This window comes from Stenella coeruleoalba (assembly GCF_951394435.1).
Source record: "Stenella coeruleoalba genome assembly, chromosome: 11".
NCBI lineage: Eukaryota > Metazoa > Chordata > Mammalia > Artiodactyla > Delphinidae > Stenella > Stenella coeruleoalba.
Genome location: NC_137157.1, coordinates 72,313,044 through 72,332,923, shown reverse-complemented (window position 1 = coordinate 72,332,923; position 19,880 = coordinate 72,313,044). Strand labels below are relative to the sequence as shown.

The following is a 19,880-nucleotide window of genomic DNA, read 5'->3' as shown; positions in this document are numbered from 1 at the left end:
AGTCCACTCTGTGTCCCATTGTCTACATGGCCCAGCAAACATTTATGTACCAAACATTTGCTTTTCCATCTCCATATGAATTGCCTTTCTTCCCTTTGAAGTCCCAAACCACTACTCCCAACATCCTCTTTTGTCTTTAGCTGAAGATGGTATTAAAGGTGAGGACTGCACCCTGGTGGCGCAGTGGTTGAGAGTCGCCTGCTGATGCAGGGGACATGGGTTCGTGCCCTGGTCCGGGAAGATCCTACATGCCACGGAGTGGCTGGGCCTGTGAGCCATGGCCACTGAGCCTGCAAGTCTGGAGCCTGTGCTCCGCAATGGGAGAGGCCACAACAGTGAGAGGCCCACGTACTGGGAAAAAAAAAAAAAATAGGTGAGGACTTCAGCCATTTTGGTGAGTTACTCAGTTTTCCTGGATCTCTCTCATGTATACATGTTATTAAACTTGTTTGGTTTTCTCCTGTTAACGTGTCTCATGTCAATTTAATTCTTAGACCAGTTATAAGACCCTGGAAGGGCAGAGGAAAATTTCTTCTTCTCTGACACAATCTTGGTTAACCCTTGGGGGCAAAAACCAACTTTGCTCTCTTATTTTAATGTTAATCTAAGCAAAACCATTAGAAGCAACTATTAGGAATATATATATATATACCTCCAACATGCACACACATAAATATATACATACAAATCCATACCTGACATAGCCAAATAAAAAATCACTTTTTGAATGTCAACTATTTTAACTTTATTGTACAACATCTCTTCAGTGGACTTTGTACCCTTCGGCAGCCCAACATCTGAATCTGAGCACCTTGTCTACGCCTTAGGTATTTCTCACTTTATGAATTTTGATGATAGGCACAGCCCACCTACCTCCATAGAATCTGGAAAAAAAAAAAAAACCCAGATACCTGTTTCACCCTGTTTTGCTGCTAGTGAATGGGCATATGATCTAAGCTCAGACTTTGATGTACTTGTCCTGTACCTTGAATCAGAGGTTAGTGACCCAAAGAAATAAGACCTACAGGGCACCTATTGTAGTTGCAGGCAGTTGTAGGATCTGCAACAGCATTGAGTTTTCAGGGTTAGTAACGCCAGTGATGCCAGAAGAGGTGGTTGTTCATTGTCCAGGTGTAGAAATGGTGCAGTCAGTGGTGTCCAGTGTTTGCCAGTGCCAGCAGTGGTGTCTTTATGAGACTAATCATGGCATAATTTTGACTGTGACCCCACAGCTGTCTCGACTTCCTTGTTCTTGCCAGTTGCCAAATCTGCTTCCTCAGCCCTCTTTGCAGGTCTATTAGCTATCCAATTTCCCTTTTTATATATATATATATATCAATACTCAAAGAGAATTCATTTATTTTTTATTTTTATTTTTTAAACATCTTTATTGGAGTATAATTGCTTTACAATGGTGTGTTAGTTTCAGCTTTATAACAAAGTGAATCAGTTATACATATGCATATATCCCCATATCTCTTCCCTCTTGTGTCTCCCTCCCTCCCACCCTCCCTATCCCAGCCCTCTAGGTGGTCATAAAGCACTGAGCTGCTCTCCCTGTGCTATGCAGCTGCTTCCCACTAGCTAGCTATTTTACATTTGGTAGTGTATATATGTCCATGCCACTCTCTCACTTTGTCCCAGCTTACCCTTCCCCCTCCCTGTGTCCTCAAGTCCATTCTCTAGTAGGTCTGTGTCTTTATTCCCGTCTTGCCCCTAGGTTCTTCATGACATTTTTTTAGTTTCCATATATAGTGTTAGCATAAGGTATTTGTTTTTCTCTTTCTGACTTACTTCACTATGTATGACAGTTTCTAGGTCTATCCACCTCACTACAAATAACTCAATTTAGTTTCTTTTTATGGTTGAGTAATATTCCATTTTATATATGTGCCACATCTTCTTTATCCATTCATCTATTGATGGACACTTAGGTTGCTTCCCTGTCCTGGTTATTGTAAATAGAGCTGCAGTGAACATTGTGGTATATGACTCTTTTTGAATAATTGTTTTCTCAGGGTATATGCCCAGTAGCAGGATTGCTGAGTCATATGGTAGTTCTATTTTTAGTTTTTTAAGGAACCTCCATACTGTTCTCCATAGTGGCTGTATCAGTTTACATTCCCACCAACAGTGCAACAGGGTTCCCTTTTTTCCACACCCTCTCCAGCATTTATTGTTTGTAGATTTTTTGATGATGGCCATTCTGACCAGTGTGAGATAATATCTCATTGTAGTTTTATCCAATTTCCTTTTAATTTATTTTCTGTTTAAATTAACCAAAGATGCTTTCATTTCTTTTAACTAAGAATCCTAACTGATGCAATATTCTTCTTTAATATAAGTAATTGAAAGTGACTATATCCAGTAAAACATTTAGACATAGAGTACTTACTGTTTACTAGCATTGGGTACCTTAATAATAGTTTAAAAAGATTACCTTTGACTTATACATCAGGATCCTTTTTTACTTTCACTGTAGTTTAGTGATTAGTAAGCTGATCTAGCAATTGGTCTTGAATTCCTAATTAATTTTTTCTTAGGCAAATAGGAACAGGGATTATGTAGTACATAGAATTTGGTGAAAGTCATAAGATGATGTCCTGGATAATGGAAAATCAGCCTGGAATAAATTCAGTTGGTTTATGCATATATTAAGACTGTATTTAGACTTTGACTTATCCCTAATTCTATTGATCTTTATAATGTGGGAACTGCTTATACAATTGATATTTCTTTTTTCTCTTTATAATCTGGATTGTTTAGTGTTATTTCAGCCTCTATCATACTTCTCATATTTCTGACTTTGAAAAGTCATTTTTCTCTCTGTGCCAACGTTTTTTAAGTTTTGAAATGACGGAGAATAAACTAATCCCAAAGGTCCTCTCTAGCCTTAGCATTTAATGAGTTAATGAAGTGTAATTTGTTTCCTTTTTCTTTTCTAAAGTTTGAATGCCAACAGTACACTTATGCTGCATGGAGCAGAATAGTTTGGATTTATTGTTCAGTGACCTCAAAATGGTCAATTTAAGACATACTATTGGGAAATATGTTAAAGAACAAGTTCAGTAAGTGGCAGAGGACTTCCCTGGTGGTGCAGTGGTTAAGAATCCACTTGCCAATGCAGGGGACATGGGTATGATCCCTGGTGCAGGAAGATATGACATGCAACAGAGCAACTTAAGCCCATACACCACAACTACGGAGCCTGTGCTCTAGAGCCCGTGAGCAACAACTACTGAGCCCGTGTGCCACAACTACTGAAGCCCACCCGCCCTAGAGCCCATGCTCTAGCCCATGCTCTAGCCCATGCTCTAGCCCATGCAAGGAAAGCCACCGCAATGAGAAGCCTGCGTACCACAACGCGGAGTAGCCCCCGCTCACTGCAAATAGAGAAAAGCCTGCGCACAGCAACGAAGACCCAACACAGCCAAAAATAAATAAATTTATTAAAAAAAATAAAGTGGCAGAGTCTGGGGATATTCAGTAACTGTCATTCATGTAGTTTATGAAAATCATTTGGAAAAATGAACAGCTTTGTATATTCACAGTTGGCATACTTGGCAGGCAGTAAAAGAAACTGGTTAAAAATTTTAAAGCTAGATTTCTTGGATTTGAATCCAGGTTCTACCACTTATTAGCAGTATGACCTTGGGCAAATTACTTAACTTCTCTGTGTCTTAGTTTCTTCATCAGTAAAATGGGGATAAAAATAGAACTTACCTTATAGATTTGCTATGAAGATTAAATGAGTTTATACATGTAAAGATTCTGGAGTATCTAGAATGGTACAAGATTTATGGTACTCATTTTTAGCAATTTTATTTTCATTTTATTATTACATAATCTCACATAGCTAAAATACATTTTGTTATTTTACTTATAATTCTTGCACAAATCTTGAATTTGAGAGTATAGTTTCATGTATATCCAAAAGATATATTGTGTAGATCTGACTCTATTATCAATGTTTTATAGTGTTCTGCTATTATTAATAGAGCAAATATTTTATAACTGTTAAATACTGCATTACCATTGGGATTCAGTGCAGTTTTTGGCACAAAGATTATGTGGTTTGAGGCACATCCATAATGAATAGCTGTTTTTTAAAGAAGTCGTGAGGTTTCAGGTACACATAGCTGATATATTAATGTAACTGAAGTTGCTCTAATAATAAACTTAACATTTCCTTAGATCCTATATAGATTTTGATCTTCTCTCTATTCCATGTTGATTTCAGTAGAATATTGAAATACAAGGAAAGGCAAAGAAAATAGCAGTGTTGACCAAGAATATTGCTATCAGATGAGAATGTTTCAGTGATACATTCTTTCCAGTGCATTTATTTCTCTACTTATCTTGTTTTTCATAACAGGTTTATTTTATGCTTAATTATTCATCATAGGTCCAGAGTCTTTTTTATTAGTTCTTGGATTTTCTATCTGGGAAAATTTTGTGAAGCAGTATATATACTTTACAGATAATTTAAGAACATTTTCACAGTTGTCACTACACTTTTAGATTTTAATTCCAAGTCTTCAATTCAGCTAAAATGGCAGTTGTTTTAGAGACTATTTCTTTAATTATTATATGTTTTATCATGCTTCCCTTTTCAGGACCAGAGTTCTGATCAAGCAGGAAAGGAGAAAGCAAAAGGTAAAGAAAAAATATTTTTATTGTGTCTTATAGCCTTATGAGAACAGTGATCTTTTGGAGCACTTTTCCAAGGTTGATAAATTCACCTGAGTGAAACTGGAAGACCGTCTTTCTTTAGTCTTCTTCCTTCTGGTAGAATGCTTAATTAGCTACCCATTTTGCTCAGGCAGAGAGTTAAGGATCATGTTGATTCTTGTTGTCATCTAGTTCCAATATATCCCAAGTCTGATCAATTCTCACTAACTGTACTGTTAGCCCCCTGATCCACATCATTATCATTTATTGCCCAGAGTACTATAATGACCTTATAACCTATTTCCTACTTTTTTTAGTGTTTTTTAAAATTTTTACATTGATTGTATTACATAGTAATGTTGAGCATGTATATGCCTTGCAACTGAGCAGTATATATCCCAGAGAAACTTCCACAAGTGCACTTTATGTACATGCTTGTTTGAATCGTTGTTGTTAAGTAGCAAAAAAAAAAAAAAAAAAAAGAAAGGAGAAAGAGAGGAAGAAGAAGGACAGGGTACAGGGGAGAGAAAAGGGAGCACCCAAACATTCAGGAGCAGTAGAATGGTTAAGCAAATTGTGGCCTACCCAAGTAATGGTATAGCCATGAAATGTATCATCTGAATGTAATTAATGTAGATGAATCTCAAAAACAATGTTGAGCAAGGGAAGCAACTCACAGAAGAATACAAGCAGTGAGATTCCATTTACAAAAAGTTCCAAAACAGTAAAAATATGTTCAAAGGTAGTAAAATTTAAAGAAAAGCAAGGGAGTCATTATGATGTAAGCAGGATTTTTGTTAACTCAGTGAAATTATACCTTATTGTAAGTTTAACTTGTATTTTCTTGACTACTAATGAAGCTATCTTTTCATTCAGGTTTTCTGTTTGGGGTTTTTTTTAAACATCTTTATTGGAGTATAATTGCTTTACAATGGTGTATTAGTTTCTGTTTTATAACAAAGTGAATCAGCTATACATACACATATATCCCCATATCTCTTCCCTCTTGTGTCTCCAGGTTTTCTGTTTCATGAGGTGCTTTTCCAAGTATTTAAAATTTTTTTTCTTTGGGTTCTTTGTCTTTTTCTTATTGTGTCTTTATACATTTAGGAACTCTTTGTCAGTTATATGTGTACTCCATAGCTTTATTTTTACTTCCTTAATGATATCTTTGAAGGAAAGTTCTTACTTTTAATGTCATTGAATTTATCAAAAATTTTTTTGCTTTTTCTTTTACTCTTTTGTATTCTATTCTTCACACAGCAGTTAGTATGATTTTTTTAAAAACACAAGCCAGAATTTATCATTTCCCTGCTTAAAAGCCTCAATTACTTTTCATTGCTTTTAGAATAAATCTGATTTAAACATATCTAAAAGGACCTAAAGGTTCTGCATGCTGCCTGCTTCTCTGACCTTATTTTTTACTACTCGCCCTATTGTTCATTGTATTTCAACCACACTGAGCCTCCTTCTGCCACTCTTCTTCCCTTTCTCTGGAAAATTCTCCCTTGAGATAGTTTTATGTCTGGCTTATCAATCTTGGGTCTCAGCTAAAGTATCTTAGACTGGCTTTCTCTGATCACTACATCAAATAGCTCCCCACCTTCCAGTTACTCTCTCTTCAGTACTCGCTCTTATTCATCACTCTTTTCAAAGTCTGGTATTTTCTTATAAATTTGTTGATTCTGTTCTCTTCCCCCACCCCCTATTAACATATATTCATAAAAAAGGGGTCTTATCACTTTTATTCATTCTGTATCTCCTGTGCCTAGAATTGTGTGTAACATAGGCACTCAATAACTAAATAACCTATGAATGTCATCTGTCCCCAGACTATTTTTCAAAAACTAATCTAACTCTATTTGGATCATTCTTTTGAATATTTATAAGAAAGAAAAAGACTCATGGCCCTTTCCCAAAGTGTTGATCTCTAGTCATGTCATTTTCTTATTCCTTGAAAATTTCATACCTTCCTTTGTCTCCTCAAGCCTCTCTTCCCCAACCCTGTTCTTTATCCCTTCATGCTCATTAGATGACCGTGTCTCATATTTCAAAGGAGATAGAAGCTATCAGATGAGAATTATCTGAAATTTCTATCACCAGTTCTATAAACCATCTTATATCTTCACCCATCTTCTCTTTCCTTCCTGTAACTAAGGAAGTAGTTTCCTTTTGTCAAGGTCTCTCTATCTGTGATCTGGATTCCATTTACTTCTGCTTTCTCAGGGACCTCACTGCATCAATTACTTCACCCCTTTCTTGTATCTTCAGCTATTCTGGGTCAACTGGAGGTTTTGCATCGATATCATACATACTCAATTCTCTCCTGTTGAAACAAGTAAAAGCTCTCTCTGGATCCTTTCCCTTTTCTGCTATGCCCCTTCCCACTTACCTCCCGTTCACTTCTCAGTACACTCCACTATACAGCTCTTGCTAATGCTGAAATTGAACTTCATGTTGTTCAATTCCAAGATATTTTTCAGTCCAACTTACTTTAATATGTCATTATCTCCTGCAGTTTACCATTACCTCCATCTTTTCTTTTTGTAGGTGTGTGAGATATAAACAAACCATTCAACACTTCATAAAGTGGACAGTCTCCATTTGGAGAACTGTACACTCCCTTTATCTCAAAACAAGCTTTTACCTTGCTTTCTTCAACACATTCTCCAGATTCTATTCCTGTCTCTCTAGCTGCTTCTTTTAAATAGCTATTATCAAGTTAAAAATTGATTATTTCCTGAGGTTTTTCTAATTATTTTCTGTTTGGCTCTACCAAATGAAACTTGATAGAAAAATTGAGCCTAACCTTGTCAGGTAAATCAATTAGTCACATACCTTTGTTCTTTCTGGGAACACAAAGATTAGAGGCTATCATGATATCTAGAGTATGAGGATACATTCTCTTCAGCACAGTGTCCCCTGAAATAAAGACTTACTAGCTTTGTAGATAGTCGTTGTACTGTTCTTCCTTATTCCTAGAACCTTATATTTCTATCCTCTGGCTTACTCTTGACTCATCCATCTACCTTAGAAATAATTTCATAAGAAACCTTCCCTCTCCTCCTCTGCCTGACCTCCCACCACCTACCCATAGGTTGACTACCCTTTTGGGGTAGATCCTATAACCTCCTATCACATGGTATTGTAATTATTTGTGTCAGTGTCTCTCTCACCATAGTCTTATTCATCACAAAGTATACTGCCTTAAGAAATAGCATCTTAATTCTAAGATATCATCAATTGTAAGATCCATAGTCAGTTTTTTCAAGGGAAAAAAATATTTACATCCTGAAGGTACTGTTATTTCATTGCTGAACCATAGTGTGATCTTTTCTAAGACATTTAAGTCCAATTTGGGATTGCAAATCACTGAAACAAATTATAAACATATATTATATAAACAGACATGTTTATCTACGGTTAATTTTGCATAACAACTTTGTTGCTTGAGAACTGGTACGTTTCTTACAATTCTTACAAGTTTTTTACAATCTTAAGTCTAAGTCTACAGTATAAATGTCTATTATAATTAATGATATTCTGAAAGGTTAATGTGAAAGAGCTTTAATTTCTTGGAAAAGCAATTCTTCCTCTTTAGTTTTTTTGCCATCTTGGACCTTCCTCATTTTTGATATCTCACATTTATAATCACATTTATGGCAGTGTATTATGAATTATTAATGGAAGAGAAGATGTTTTCACAATTTGTTATAGTGTTAGTACATAGTAGTTGCTCAATAAATAAGTTTTAAACAAATAAATGCCTTTGAACTTGGTAAATTAAGGGTATAATCTGAAAGAAAAGAATGAAGATAAGGAAGAATAATTAAGTTCAAACAACCAAGAAGAGAATAAATGCTGGATGATAAAAGATATTATGCACAAGTCTGGTTTAAAAAAAATTGTAGTCATGGAGGTATAACAAAGGGAATTAAATTGGCTTTGGCTGCAGATTATTTCTCACATAGCTGCTTTTTTTTCCCCCCTCTTCTCATCTCAGTTGACTTTTAATGGCACCCAGCTGAGAATATCTTTAAGGATTTTTATATCTATAGAATAGCACACTTTGTAGAAAAACAAATTTGTAGCCTGTCAGATTTGTTTTATCAGATTTTTAAAAATTTTCTACATTCAGATAATTTTTGATACCTGTGAATGTCTTTATAAAGTTCTGTCTTAAAAGTATTACATTTAACAAAAGAAAGATTATAAGAGGCTGTGAAATTTAGACTCTTTAGGCAAACTGCAAGTTATCATGATTGATTTTAATTTGTAAACATATAAAGCGTGTCACAAAAATATAAAAATATCAAGTCAAGGGCTTCCCTGGTGGCGCAGTGGTTGAGAGTCCGCCTGCCGATGCAGGGAACACGGGTTCGTGCCCTGGTCTGGGAAGATCCTACATGCCACGGAGCGGCTGGGCCCATGAGCCATGGCCACTGAGCCTGCAAGTCTGGAGCCTGTGCTCCGCAACGGGACAGGCCACAACAGTGAGAGGCCCGCATACTGCAAAAAAAAAAAAAAAAAATCAAGTCAATTATTTGATTGTATTATTGCTTTTTATTATTTATGATTCTGCCTGAAACCATATAGTTGCTGCAATAACTTTTTATTTATAATTACTTTAGGAATATTTTGAAAAGAAAAGGTTAAAATCAAAAATGGAATTACTGGGAGTTTCATCCCCTGTCAAAAATTCTGCTGTCAGTTTAGACCTCCTTAACCTGTATATGGTAAATCAGATATCTTGCCAGAAGGAAACACCTGGTAAGTAAGTTTTTCTAATACCATTTTGTTTTGATTCTGATGTGATTATAAGACTTAGTTCTCTAATAAGTGTAATTTTAGAACTCAAAGGATGTGGAAAGTAAACTAATTTTAAAATTTGGTTGCCTGGTTAAATAAGATTTGTTAATTTTTGCTTAAAATCTGTTGTTTAATCCATTTACTTTTATTTTTAGGTTAAGTGTTATATAAAATTAATTTTATAAGGTATGGTTAGACTTATTACAGTGCAGCTGTTTCAGTTATTACATTATTCTGTCTAGGCAGATAGTTATCAAAGTTTAGCTAAAGAGAAGGAAATAAATGTATTTACTATCTTATACTATTTAGAGAATTTGTTTGAAAGGAAGAGCTGAAAGGATTTTTGTCAGTTTCCTATCTCACAATCTGAATAATTTCGTAGGCATTCCTGGGGTATTAACTATGGTAGTCTAATACTTCAAAATAAAATTCCTTTTGGCATGCACTTTGATTCTTTAAGTAAATAAAAAGTTTAATCAGAGTATTTTTTTTTCTCTAAAGGGAACTTGTGTCTGATATTTAATTTTTAAAATAAATGCTAAAATGAGAGCTTAAAGAAGTAAGAGAGTTCATAAATGATGGATAGAAATTGATCATACTGTTCTTAGTATCCCCTCTTTTCCTTTCTCTGCCATTTTTGTTTCTCCCTCCACAGATGGCAGTTTACACAAGTAAAAAACTTTTACTGTAGTAAAAGTAAATATGTTATTCATGGACTTTGGGAATAAAAGCTTTTGTTGTAAATCTGTCTGTTGAATTTACCTTTTATTTTCTTCACTTGTATAATACAGTGTTATCAACTATAGTCACCACATTTTACACTAGATCTTCAGACCTTAATCATCATACAGCTCAAAGTTTGTGCTCTTTTACCAGCCTCTCCCTATTTCCCCTACTCTCCAATCCCCAGCCCCTGGAAACCACTTTTCTACTCTGTGTTTCTATGAGTTTGACATTTTTTTTTTAAGACTCTACATGTAAGTGATTGTACATTTTTTTTTTAAGATTCTACAGTGCACAAGGGTTCCCTTTTCTCCACATTCTTGTCAACACTTGTTATCTCTTCTCTTTTTGATAATAGTCCTTCTGACAGGTATGAGAAGATGTCTTATTGTGGTTTTGATTTGCATTTCCCTGATGATTAGTGATGTTGAGCACCTGTTGGCCATTTGTATGTCTTTGGAAAAATGTCTATTCAGGTCCTCTGCCCATTTTTAAATTAGATTGTTTATTTTTTTGCTAATGACTTATGTGAGTTCTTTATATATGGTGGATATTAATCCCTTATTAGATACATGATTTGCAAATATTTTCTCCCATTCCATAGGTTGCCTTTTCATTTTGTTGATGGTTTCTTTTGCTGTGCAGTAGCTTTTTAGTTTAATGTAGTCTCACTTGTTTATATTTGCTTTAGTTGCCTTTGTTTTGCTGTCAAATCCAAAAAATCATTGCCAAGATGGATGTCAAGGAGCTTAAACTCTATGTTTTCTTCTAGGAGTTTTATGGTTTCGAGTCTTATAATTTTTACTTTTTTTTTTTTTTTGGCCACGCTATGTGGCATGCGGGATCTTAGTTCCCAGACCAGGGATCAAACCCTTGCCCCCTGCACTGGGAGTGTGGAGTCTTAACCACTGGAATGCCAGGGAAGTCCCTAGGGTCTTATAATTAAGGCTTTAATCCATTTTGAGTTGATTTTTGTGTATGGTGTAAGATAAGGTTCCAGTTTTGTTCTCTTGCATGTGCTGTCTGATGATGAATTTATCTTTATGTATTTTCTTTCTCCCTTACTTTCTTTTCACTTATGCATTCAACATATGTTTACTGAATACCTACCATAAGTATTGTGTTGAATGCTGGGAACAGAATAGGAAGTGACAAGGTCGGGACATGATACCCCAAAATATGGCACCTTGGCATTTTGAATATTTTAAGCTGAAGGAATTTGAGAAGCAGCATGTGCAGGAAGGATTCTCATGTGAGAGGTACCCTATACCTGGAGGAAAGGAACATCTTTATCTCCAAGACAGAGGGGCACTGAGAGGAATCTAAATGAACGGGACTGCTGTTTCCCCCAGTTTACTACACTTTGCTCATACCCTTTTTTTGTCCTATCACATTCTTTATGACTTTCCATTGTTTGTCAAACCTAGCATTAAAATGCTCAGGTTTAAACACTTCTTTGGGTCTTCATTTTCTTTTTGAAGTTTTCTATGTAAAACCTATATTAAGTAAATTTGAATGTTTTCCTCTTGTTAATCCCTGTTTTGTTACAGGGGCCCCAGCTGGGAGTTTAGAAAGGTAGAGGATAGAGATATTTCTACTCTCCTACAAAAGCAAGACGTTATTAGTGAGGACTCATGGCTGCAAACAACAGACATTTAAAAATATATACTTATTTAATGTTGTGATATGAATGTTTGTGTCCCCCCCCCCCTCCAAACTCATATGTTGAAATTTTAATCCCTAATGTTCAAGAGGGACATTTAGGAAGTGGTAATGTCATGAGGGTGGAGCCCTCATGGATAGCATTGTATCCTTATTAAAGAGACCCCAGAGAGCTCTCTTTCCCTTTCTACCATCTGAAGGCACAGTGAGAAGATGACTGTGAACAGGAAGCAGGCCCTCACCAGACACCACATCTGCCAGCGCCTTGATCTTGGACTTCGCAGCCTCCAGACTGAGAACTAAATTTCTGTTGTTTATAATCCACCCAGACTATGGTATTCTGTTACAGCAGCCTTGAAGGGACCAAGGCACTTAACTAAAAGGAAGGGCTGTGGTGCAGCCGGGCCTCAGAGACTGCTTGGATCAGGGACTTGAATACAGCCAAGATTCTTTCTCACTTCAGATATTAGCTTCATTCTCTCAGACTGTCTTCGTCATTGAGGCTTAAAACATTACCTTAGGGGCTTCCCTGGTGGTGCAGTGGTTGAGAGTCCGCCTGCTGATGCAGGGGACCTGGGTTCGTGCCCCGGTCTGGGAGGATCCCACATGCCGCAGAGCGGCTGGGCCCGTGAGCCATGGCTGCTGAGCCTGTGCGTCCGGAGCCTGTGCTCCGTAACGGGAGAGGCCACAGCAGTGAGAGGCCCGCGTACTGCAAAAACAAACAAAAAAACACATTACCTTAAAAAATTAATATTGCTCATCTCTCCTAGTTTTGCTACCAGGGAAATACTGAGATCTGTTTCTCTGGTTCTGAACTTTAAAAAATTCCACTGGAGGGATGTTGCCTTGCCCTACTGGTGCCAGGGCCCAGCACTGGAACAATTACTTATTTTTTTAACTTTTTATTTTATACTGGAGTATAGCTGATTAACAATGTTGTGACAGTTTCAGGTGCACAGCAAAGCGATTCAAACCTACATATATATGTATTCATTCTCCCCCAGGCTCCCGTCCCATCCACGCTGCCATGGAACAATTACTTATAACCAGAGGGAACAATTATTAATTCTTCTTGGGTCAGATGGGTACCCATTATTTTTTCCAGAAAGGCAGGGTTTTATAACATAGAAAGTCTCCACTAGAACTACATAGTTGGTGCATGTGTAAAAGCATTTCACAGAAGAGTTGTCAAAAGTGCTGAACAGACAAAATAGAGACTTCTTCTATAAAGAGAGACAAGGATTCTGCTCTATAAAGTTTAAAAATCTAGTGAGGGAAATAGAGTTAATCAAGTACTGCAAACTATGGTAAGTGCTGTAATAGAGAACTTATATAGCTTTATGGGAATGTGTCAGACAACATCTGATATAGTCTGGGCGTCAGGGAAGTCTTGGAGGAAGTAAAAAGTAGAAGTGAGTAGAGCCCCTTTCACGAGGAATATATAAGATAATGAAGAAAAAGAGATAGATTTGACTTACTGTGATAGTATTGTAATGACTTCTAGCATATATATCTATAGAATATAGGTGGTTTTCAGTAAATTTCTAAAATGTACATTTATTTAATAAACATAGTATATCAAACAACGCTTTTAAAAGATTTTATTATTCTTATAGATTTTTATAAATTGTAATTGTAATTTTTTTCATTATAGAAACTGTGAGAAAACCAATCCACGTGAATATGAATAGAGACATAAAAATGCCCCTAAGAAAGCATGATATAGAGCTTCCAATGTCGCCTCCCTGTGTACCATCTAACCTCTGCATTGATGATGTAGAAAACAAGTAGGTTTTAGCTAAGTTGTATATTATTAGGTATTTAAAATGGGTCATTATTAACACTCATTTATTCATTGGAAAATGTACAAAGGATTTATCCTTCTAAGCTTCAGTTTTTATTTGTTCGGCTGTTATAATATTATTAAACTATTAAGACCTTTATCAAATGACCAAATGTCCACACTAAGTTTTTGTACACAGTTTCACTTTCTTTATCATAAAAATGTCTCTCTTGTAATAATATAATTTTTAGAAAACTCAGTAATATTATAACCCTGGAATGAAGAGAGTTACTTAGAGTTCCATATGTTTTCAAGTATTTGTGTAGAACAGTATGAATTTTAAATAGATATAAAAAGATGGTCAATTTTATTGCCAGCTATATTTTTAACCTTAAAATTTTATTTTCGTTAGTATATACTATCAAAGACTAAGCAGCAAGGAAGAATTTGATCCAGTTCAGGTGAGTTTTTTTTTTTTTTTTGACAATTGTGACATGCCACCAAATGATATAAATTTTTCAAATACTGGAGAAAATTATAGTCCTTAAAATTATTCTTTTAAAAGTTTTTAATGTAAGGAACCTATACATTAAAATATTTTAACTGATTGCTTATGAGAAACAATTTGGAGTTCTGGTAAAGTAGACTAGGCCTACATGTGCATAACATTTGATTCTGCTTGTTACTGACAAACTGCAAAGGATAATTCATTAGGAGATTCCTACTTTGGGTTCATGTGATCATTGAGTAATTCATCTCTTCAAACATAGTGATCAGATTATTTTATTTTACATCAAATTGTGATTTTCAATATTCACATTGTTTCTAAGATTATTTTTTAAAGTATTGCAAATGATTATTTTTTAGCAAATAATTTTTAATTTAAACATTTTTATTTTTTTATATTGAAATATAGTTGATTTGCATGTCATGTTAGTTTCAGGTGTACAACACAGTGACTCAGTTATATATATATATGTATGTATGTGTGTGTGTATATATATATATATATATATATATATATATATATATATATATATATTCTCTTTCAGATTCTTTTCCCTTATAGGTTATTACAAAATATTGAGTGTATTTTTCTGTGCTATACAGTAGGACTTGTTGATTATCCATTCTGTATATACTAGTGTGTATACATTAATTCCAACTTCTTAGTTTATTCCCCCCTCCCTTTCCACTTTGGTAACTGTAAGTTTGTTTTCTATGTCTGTGGGTCTATTTCTGTTTTGTAGATAAGTTCATTTGTATCTTTTTTTTTTATTCCACATATAAGCTATATCATATGATATTTGTCTCTCTCTGTCTGACTTCACTTAGTCTGGTAGTCTCTAGGTCTGTCCATGTTGCTGCAAAAGACATTATTTCATTCTTTTTTATGGATGAGTAATATTCCATTGTAACTATAAACCACATCTTCTTTATCCATTTATCTATTTGTAGACATTTAGGTTTGCTTCCACATCTCAGCTATTGTAAATAGTGCTGCAAAGAACATTTGGGTGTATGTATCTTTTCGGATTATGGTTTTCCCCAGATATATGCCCAGGAGTAGGATTGCAGGATCATATGGTAGCTCTATTTTTAGTTTTTAAGGAACCTTCATACTGTTCTCCAAAGTGGCTGTATCAGTTTACATTCCAACCAACAGTGTGTAGGAGGGTTCCCTTTTCTCCACACCCTCTCCAGCATTTATTGTTTGTAGACTTTTTAAGGGCCATTCTGACCGGTGTTGGGGTGATACCTCATTGTAGTTTTGATTTTCATTTCTCAAATAATTAGCAATGTTGAGCATCATTTCATGTGTCTTTTGTCTACCTGTATGTCTTCTTTGGAGAAATGTCTATTTAGATCTACTACCCAGTTTTTGATAGGTTATTTGTTTTTTTGCTGTTGAGCTGTATGAGCTGTTTGTATATTTTGGAAATTAATCCCTTATCAGTCTCATCACTTGCAAATATTTTCTCCCATTCTGTAGGTTGTCTTTTGATTTTTTTATGGTTTGCTTTGCTGCAAAAGCGTTTAAGTTTAATTAGATCCCATTTGTTTATTTTTGTTTTTATTTCCATTATTCCAAGAGATGGATCCAAAAAGATATCGCTGTGATTTATGTCAAAGAGTGTTCTGCCTATGTTTTCCTCTAGGAGTTTTATAGTATGCAATCTTACATTTAGGTCTTTAATCCATTTTGAGTTTATTTTTTACATTGTATTAGAGAATGTTGTAATTTCATTCTTTTACATGTAGCTGTCCAGGTTCCCCAGCACCACTTACTGAAGAAACTGTCTTTTCTCCATTGTATATTCTTGCCTCCTTTATCATAGATTAATTAGCCATAGGTGCCTGGGATTTCTGTCCTGTTCCATTGATCTATATGTCTGTTTTTGTACCAGTACCATATGTTTTGAATACTGTAGCTTTGTAGTCTGAAGTCAGGGAGACTGATTACTCCAGCTCTGTTTTTCTTTCTCAAGATTGCTTTGGCTATTTGGGGTCTTTTGTGTTTCCATACAAATTTTTTAAAATTTTGTTCTAATTCTGTGAAAAATTCCATTGGTAATTTGGTAGGGCTGGCATTGAATCTGTAGATTGCCTTGGACAGTGCAGTCATTTTAACAACATTAATTCTTCCAATCCAGGAACACAGTGTATCTTTCCAACTGTTTGTGTCACCTTCAGTTTCTTTCATCAGTGTCTTATAGTTTTCAGAGTACAGGTCTTTTGCCTTCTTAGGTAGGTTTATTCCTAGATATTTTAATCTTTGTGATGCAATGGTACATGGGATTGTTTCCTTAATTTCTCTTTCTGATCTTTCATTGTTAGCATATAGAAATGGAACAGATTTCTATATATTAATTTTGTATCCTGCAACTTTACCGAATTCACTGATGAGCTCTAGTAGTTTTTGGGTAGCATCTTTAGGATTTTCTATGTATAGTATCATGTCATGTGCAGTGACAGTTTTACTTTCTGTTTTCCAGTCTGGATTCCTTTTATTTCTTTTTCTTCTCTGATTGCCATGGCTAGGACTTCTAAAACTGTGTTGAATAAATATCATATGATATAGCTTATGTTTGGAACTTTTAAAAAAAGACAGAAACTGTGTCCACAAGAGTGGACATTCTTGTCTTGTTCCTGATCTTAGAGGAAATGCTTTCAGCTTTTCACTGTTGAGTATGATGTTATCTGTGGGTTTGTCATATATGGCCATTATTATGTTGAGGTATGTTTCTTCTATGACCACTTTCTGGAGAGTTTTTATCATCAAGGGATGTTGAATTTTATCAAAAGCTTTTTCTGTATTTATTGAGATGATCATATGGTTTTTATTCTTCATTTTGTTAATGTGGTGTATCATGCTGATTAATTTGTGGATATTGAAAAATCCTTGCATCCCTGGTATAAATCCCGCTTGATCATGGTGTATGATCCTTTTAATGTATTGTTGGTTTCGATTTGCCAATATTTTGTTGAGGATTTTTGTATCTAAGTTCATCAGTGATATTGGCCTGTAATTTTCTTTTTTGAAGGTATCTTTGTCTGGTTTCTGTATCAGGGTGATGGTGGCCTCATAGAATGAGTTCTAAGTGTTCCTTTCTCTGCAATTTTTTGGAATAGTTTCGGAAGGGTAGATGTTAACTCTTCTCTAAATATTTGGCTGAATTCTCCTGTTAAGTCATCTGGTCCTGGACTTTTGTTTGTTGGGAGTTTTTAAATCACAGATTCAATTTCAGTACTTATGATTGGTCTGTCATATTTTCTATTTCTTCTTGGTTCAGTCTTGGAAGATTGTACCTGTCTAAGAATTTGTACATTCCTTCTAGGTTGTCCATTTTCTTGGCATATAGTCGTTTGTAGCAGTCTCTTATGGTCCTTTGTATTTCTGTGGTGTTGGTTGTAACTTCTTTTTCATTGCTAATTTTATTGCTTTGGGTGCCCTCCCCTTTTTCTTTATGAGTCTGGCTAAAGGTTTATCAATTTCGTTTATCTTTTCAAAGGACCAGCTTTTAATTTCATTGATCTTTTCTATTGTTTTCTTGGTCTCTATCCCATTTATTTCTGCTCTGATCTTTATGATTTTTTTCCCTTCTACTAACTTTGGGTTTTGTTTGTTCTTCTCTCTGTAGTTGCTTCAGGTGTAAGGTTAGGTTGTTTGAGGTTTTTCTTGTTTCCTGAGGTAAACTTGTATCACTATAAACTTCCCTCTTAGAACTACTTTTAGCAAATAAAATTTTAATCAATTAGAAAATGCACAGATTGTGATTAAAGCTTGAAATATTAAGGTCTAAAGCTATATTATTCATTACCCTTTCTTTCCTTTGAATTGCTAAAGTTATACTAGAGAAAGATAACAACAGTGACACTAAAATCTCTTGGAAATTTTTTCACCTGTAATGTGGGTTAATGAAACTCAGGTTTCCCATCTTTAGGAGATGGCATGTAGGAGAATGGGGCTTGAGGATGGAGGGGACCAAGTGTGATAAAGGCAAATGAAAAGGAGCTCTTAAGTATAATCTTAGTTGATAACCTCTCTTGTCCATTACTGATGGGCTTGCCTTTCCTTGGGACTTTTTCTGCAACCCATGATCTTTTTGCACTTCTATTTTCACTTTCATCTTCTCTGGTTTTCACATTTTGGCAAACCAAATTATTGTATCTTCTTTCATATAGTCATCACAAGTCATGGACTCATATAGAATGTTTGAACCTCAATTCAACAGAACAGAAAACTGCAGTTTCACTCCACCATCTTTTTCAGCTGAATTATCTTCCAATAGAAATATTACAAAACTAAATTTCATTCCCAGAATAGCACCTAGTCTTCAGAAAGTTGCATATGAAGAGAAGCAGAATGAACAGATATCTTTGGATCACGAGTTCTTAGCATTTTGATATTATTATATTTTTATGATATATTCCTTTCTCTTTTTATAGATTTAAAAATATTAGTTGCGAATTGCTATAGTTATAGCTAAAATAAGATATAAATTAAGTGTAATTGTTCCTCAAAGGTCAAAAACTTAATTCTCTGCACTGTAGAAGATTATGAATCCAAAAACTGGAGTGTTCTTTAAAAATCTTTGAAAAAAATCATTTTTTATAAAATTGATAGTGAAATTGAAAATCGTTCAGTGTGTTATATAGTAGTATGATTGTAATCACAGTAAATATCTAGTTGGTGATGTAATGGTGGCCCGGTAGACATGTTATGGAAAGGCTCTTGTGAATAGCAGTACATAATCTCAGTGATATCATAGTAGCCTGTTAAAGTATGAGTTGTGATGGCTTGATTCTTTTTATGATTTGTCAGATAACAACGTTATATGCACTTCAATTATAATTATACAAATATATTTATATAGAGATGTGTAGTGCTAAAATATTGTTCAATCATTGTGTACTCTAAAGTAAAAATATGAAAATGTCCAAAATTTAAAATTCTGAAATATATCTGCCATAGAACATACCAAGAAATGATTTTTAATTAAATTTATATAGAGTTTAAAAATAAAATTATTAAAGATTACTAATGTATAATGATAGGAAAATGGTTGTATAAACACTGTCTTATTAATAGGAATATTTAGTTTGAATTTCTCCCATTTTTAGCATGCAGTAGTTTTATGCCATATTTATGTAGTTATTATTTTTAAATTAATTTATAATTATAAATTTATAAATTATAGTTATATATCATGCTATATTATAGTTATATATAATATATAACATGATTCAATTTTATTAAAGTATGTTTTGTTTTTCAGAAGAGATAAAATGAAGTATTATGTTTCAGTGATATGTGTTAGCCTTATTAATTTGAGCACCCAATAATTTTTTAAAGATGCAGTGAAAAACATCCAAGTACCCATTCAGTTTGTATTTTATAAGACTAAAACTTGCATCCTAGATCAGTTTATAGGCTAGAGAATGAAATGCTCTGTAATCTCCTACTTATAGACTGCAGGTTAGTGATTATCTCCAGAGGGGTAAATAATGTTATTCTTAACATGACAGAAGAGAAAAAGAGAGTTTAATGTCTCTGTCCAAGGCATATTGTCACATTGTGACCTTTTAATGAAGTATTTAATAGTTCATTTGGAGGGATTTCAAGAAAAGTGAGAAGAATTAAAATGAAATTATATGATAAAAAAGAAATTGAGTTGAAAAAACATTTTAGAAGAAAAAGTGTTCTGGGGCTCACTTCTCACTTCCCTAG

At 34.5% G+C, this 19,880-nt stretch overlaps 1 protein-coding gene across 1 annotated transcript in view; it reads left to right on the top strand.

Moving 5' to 3' along the window:
- Positions 1–19,880, top strand: part of REDIC1 (regulator of DNA class I crossover intermediates 1) — a gene marked incomplete at its 3' end in the record, with an annotated part of 103,212 nt that overhangs the window by 25,739 nt on the left and 57,593 nt on the right. Inside the window, 5 exon segments of the mRNA XM_079935886.1 lie at positions 4,617–4,656; positions 9,303–9,441; positions 13,520–13,652; positions 14,061–14,109; positions 18,335–18,523. Coding sequence (XP_079792012.1) covers positions 4,617–4,656; positions 9,303–9,441; positions 13,520–13,652; positions 14,061–14,109; positions 18,335–18,523 — 550 coding nt within the window.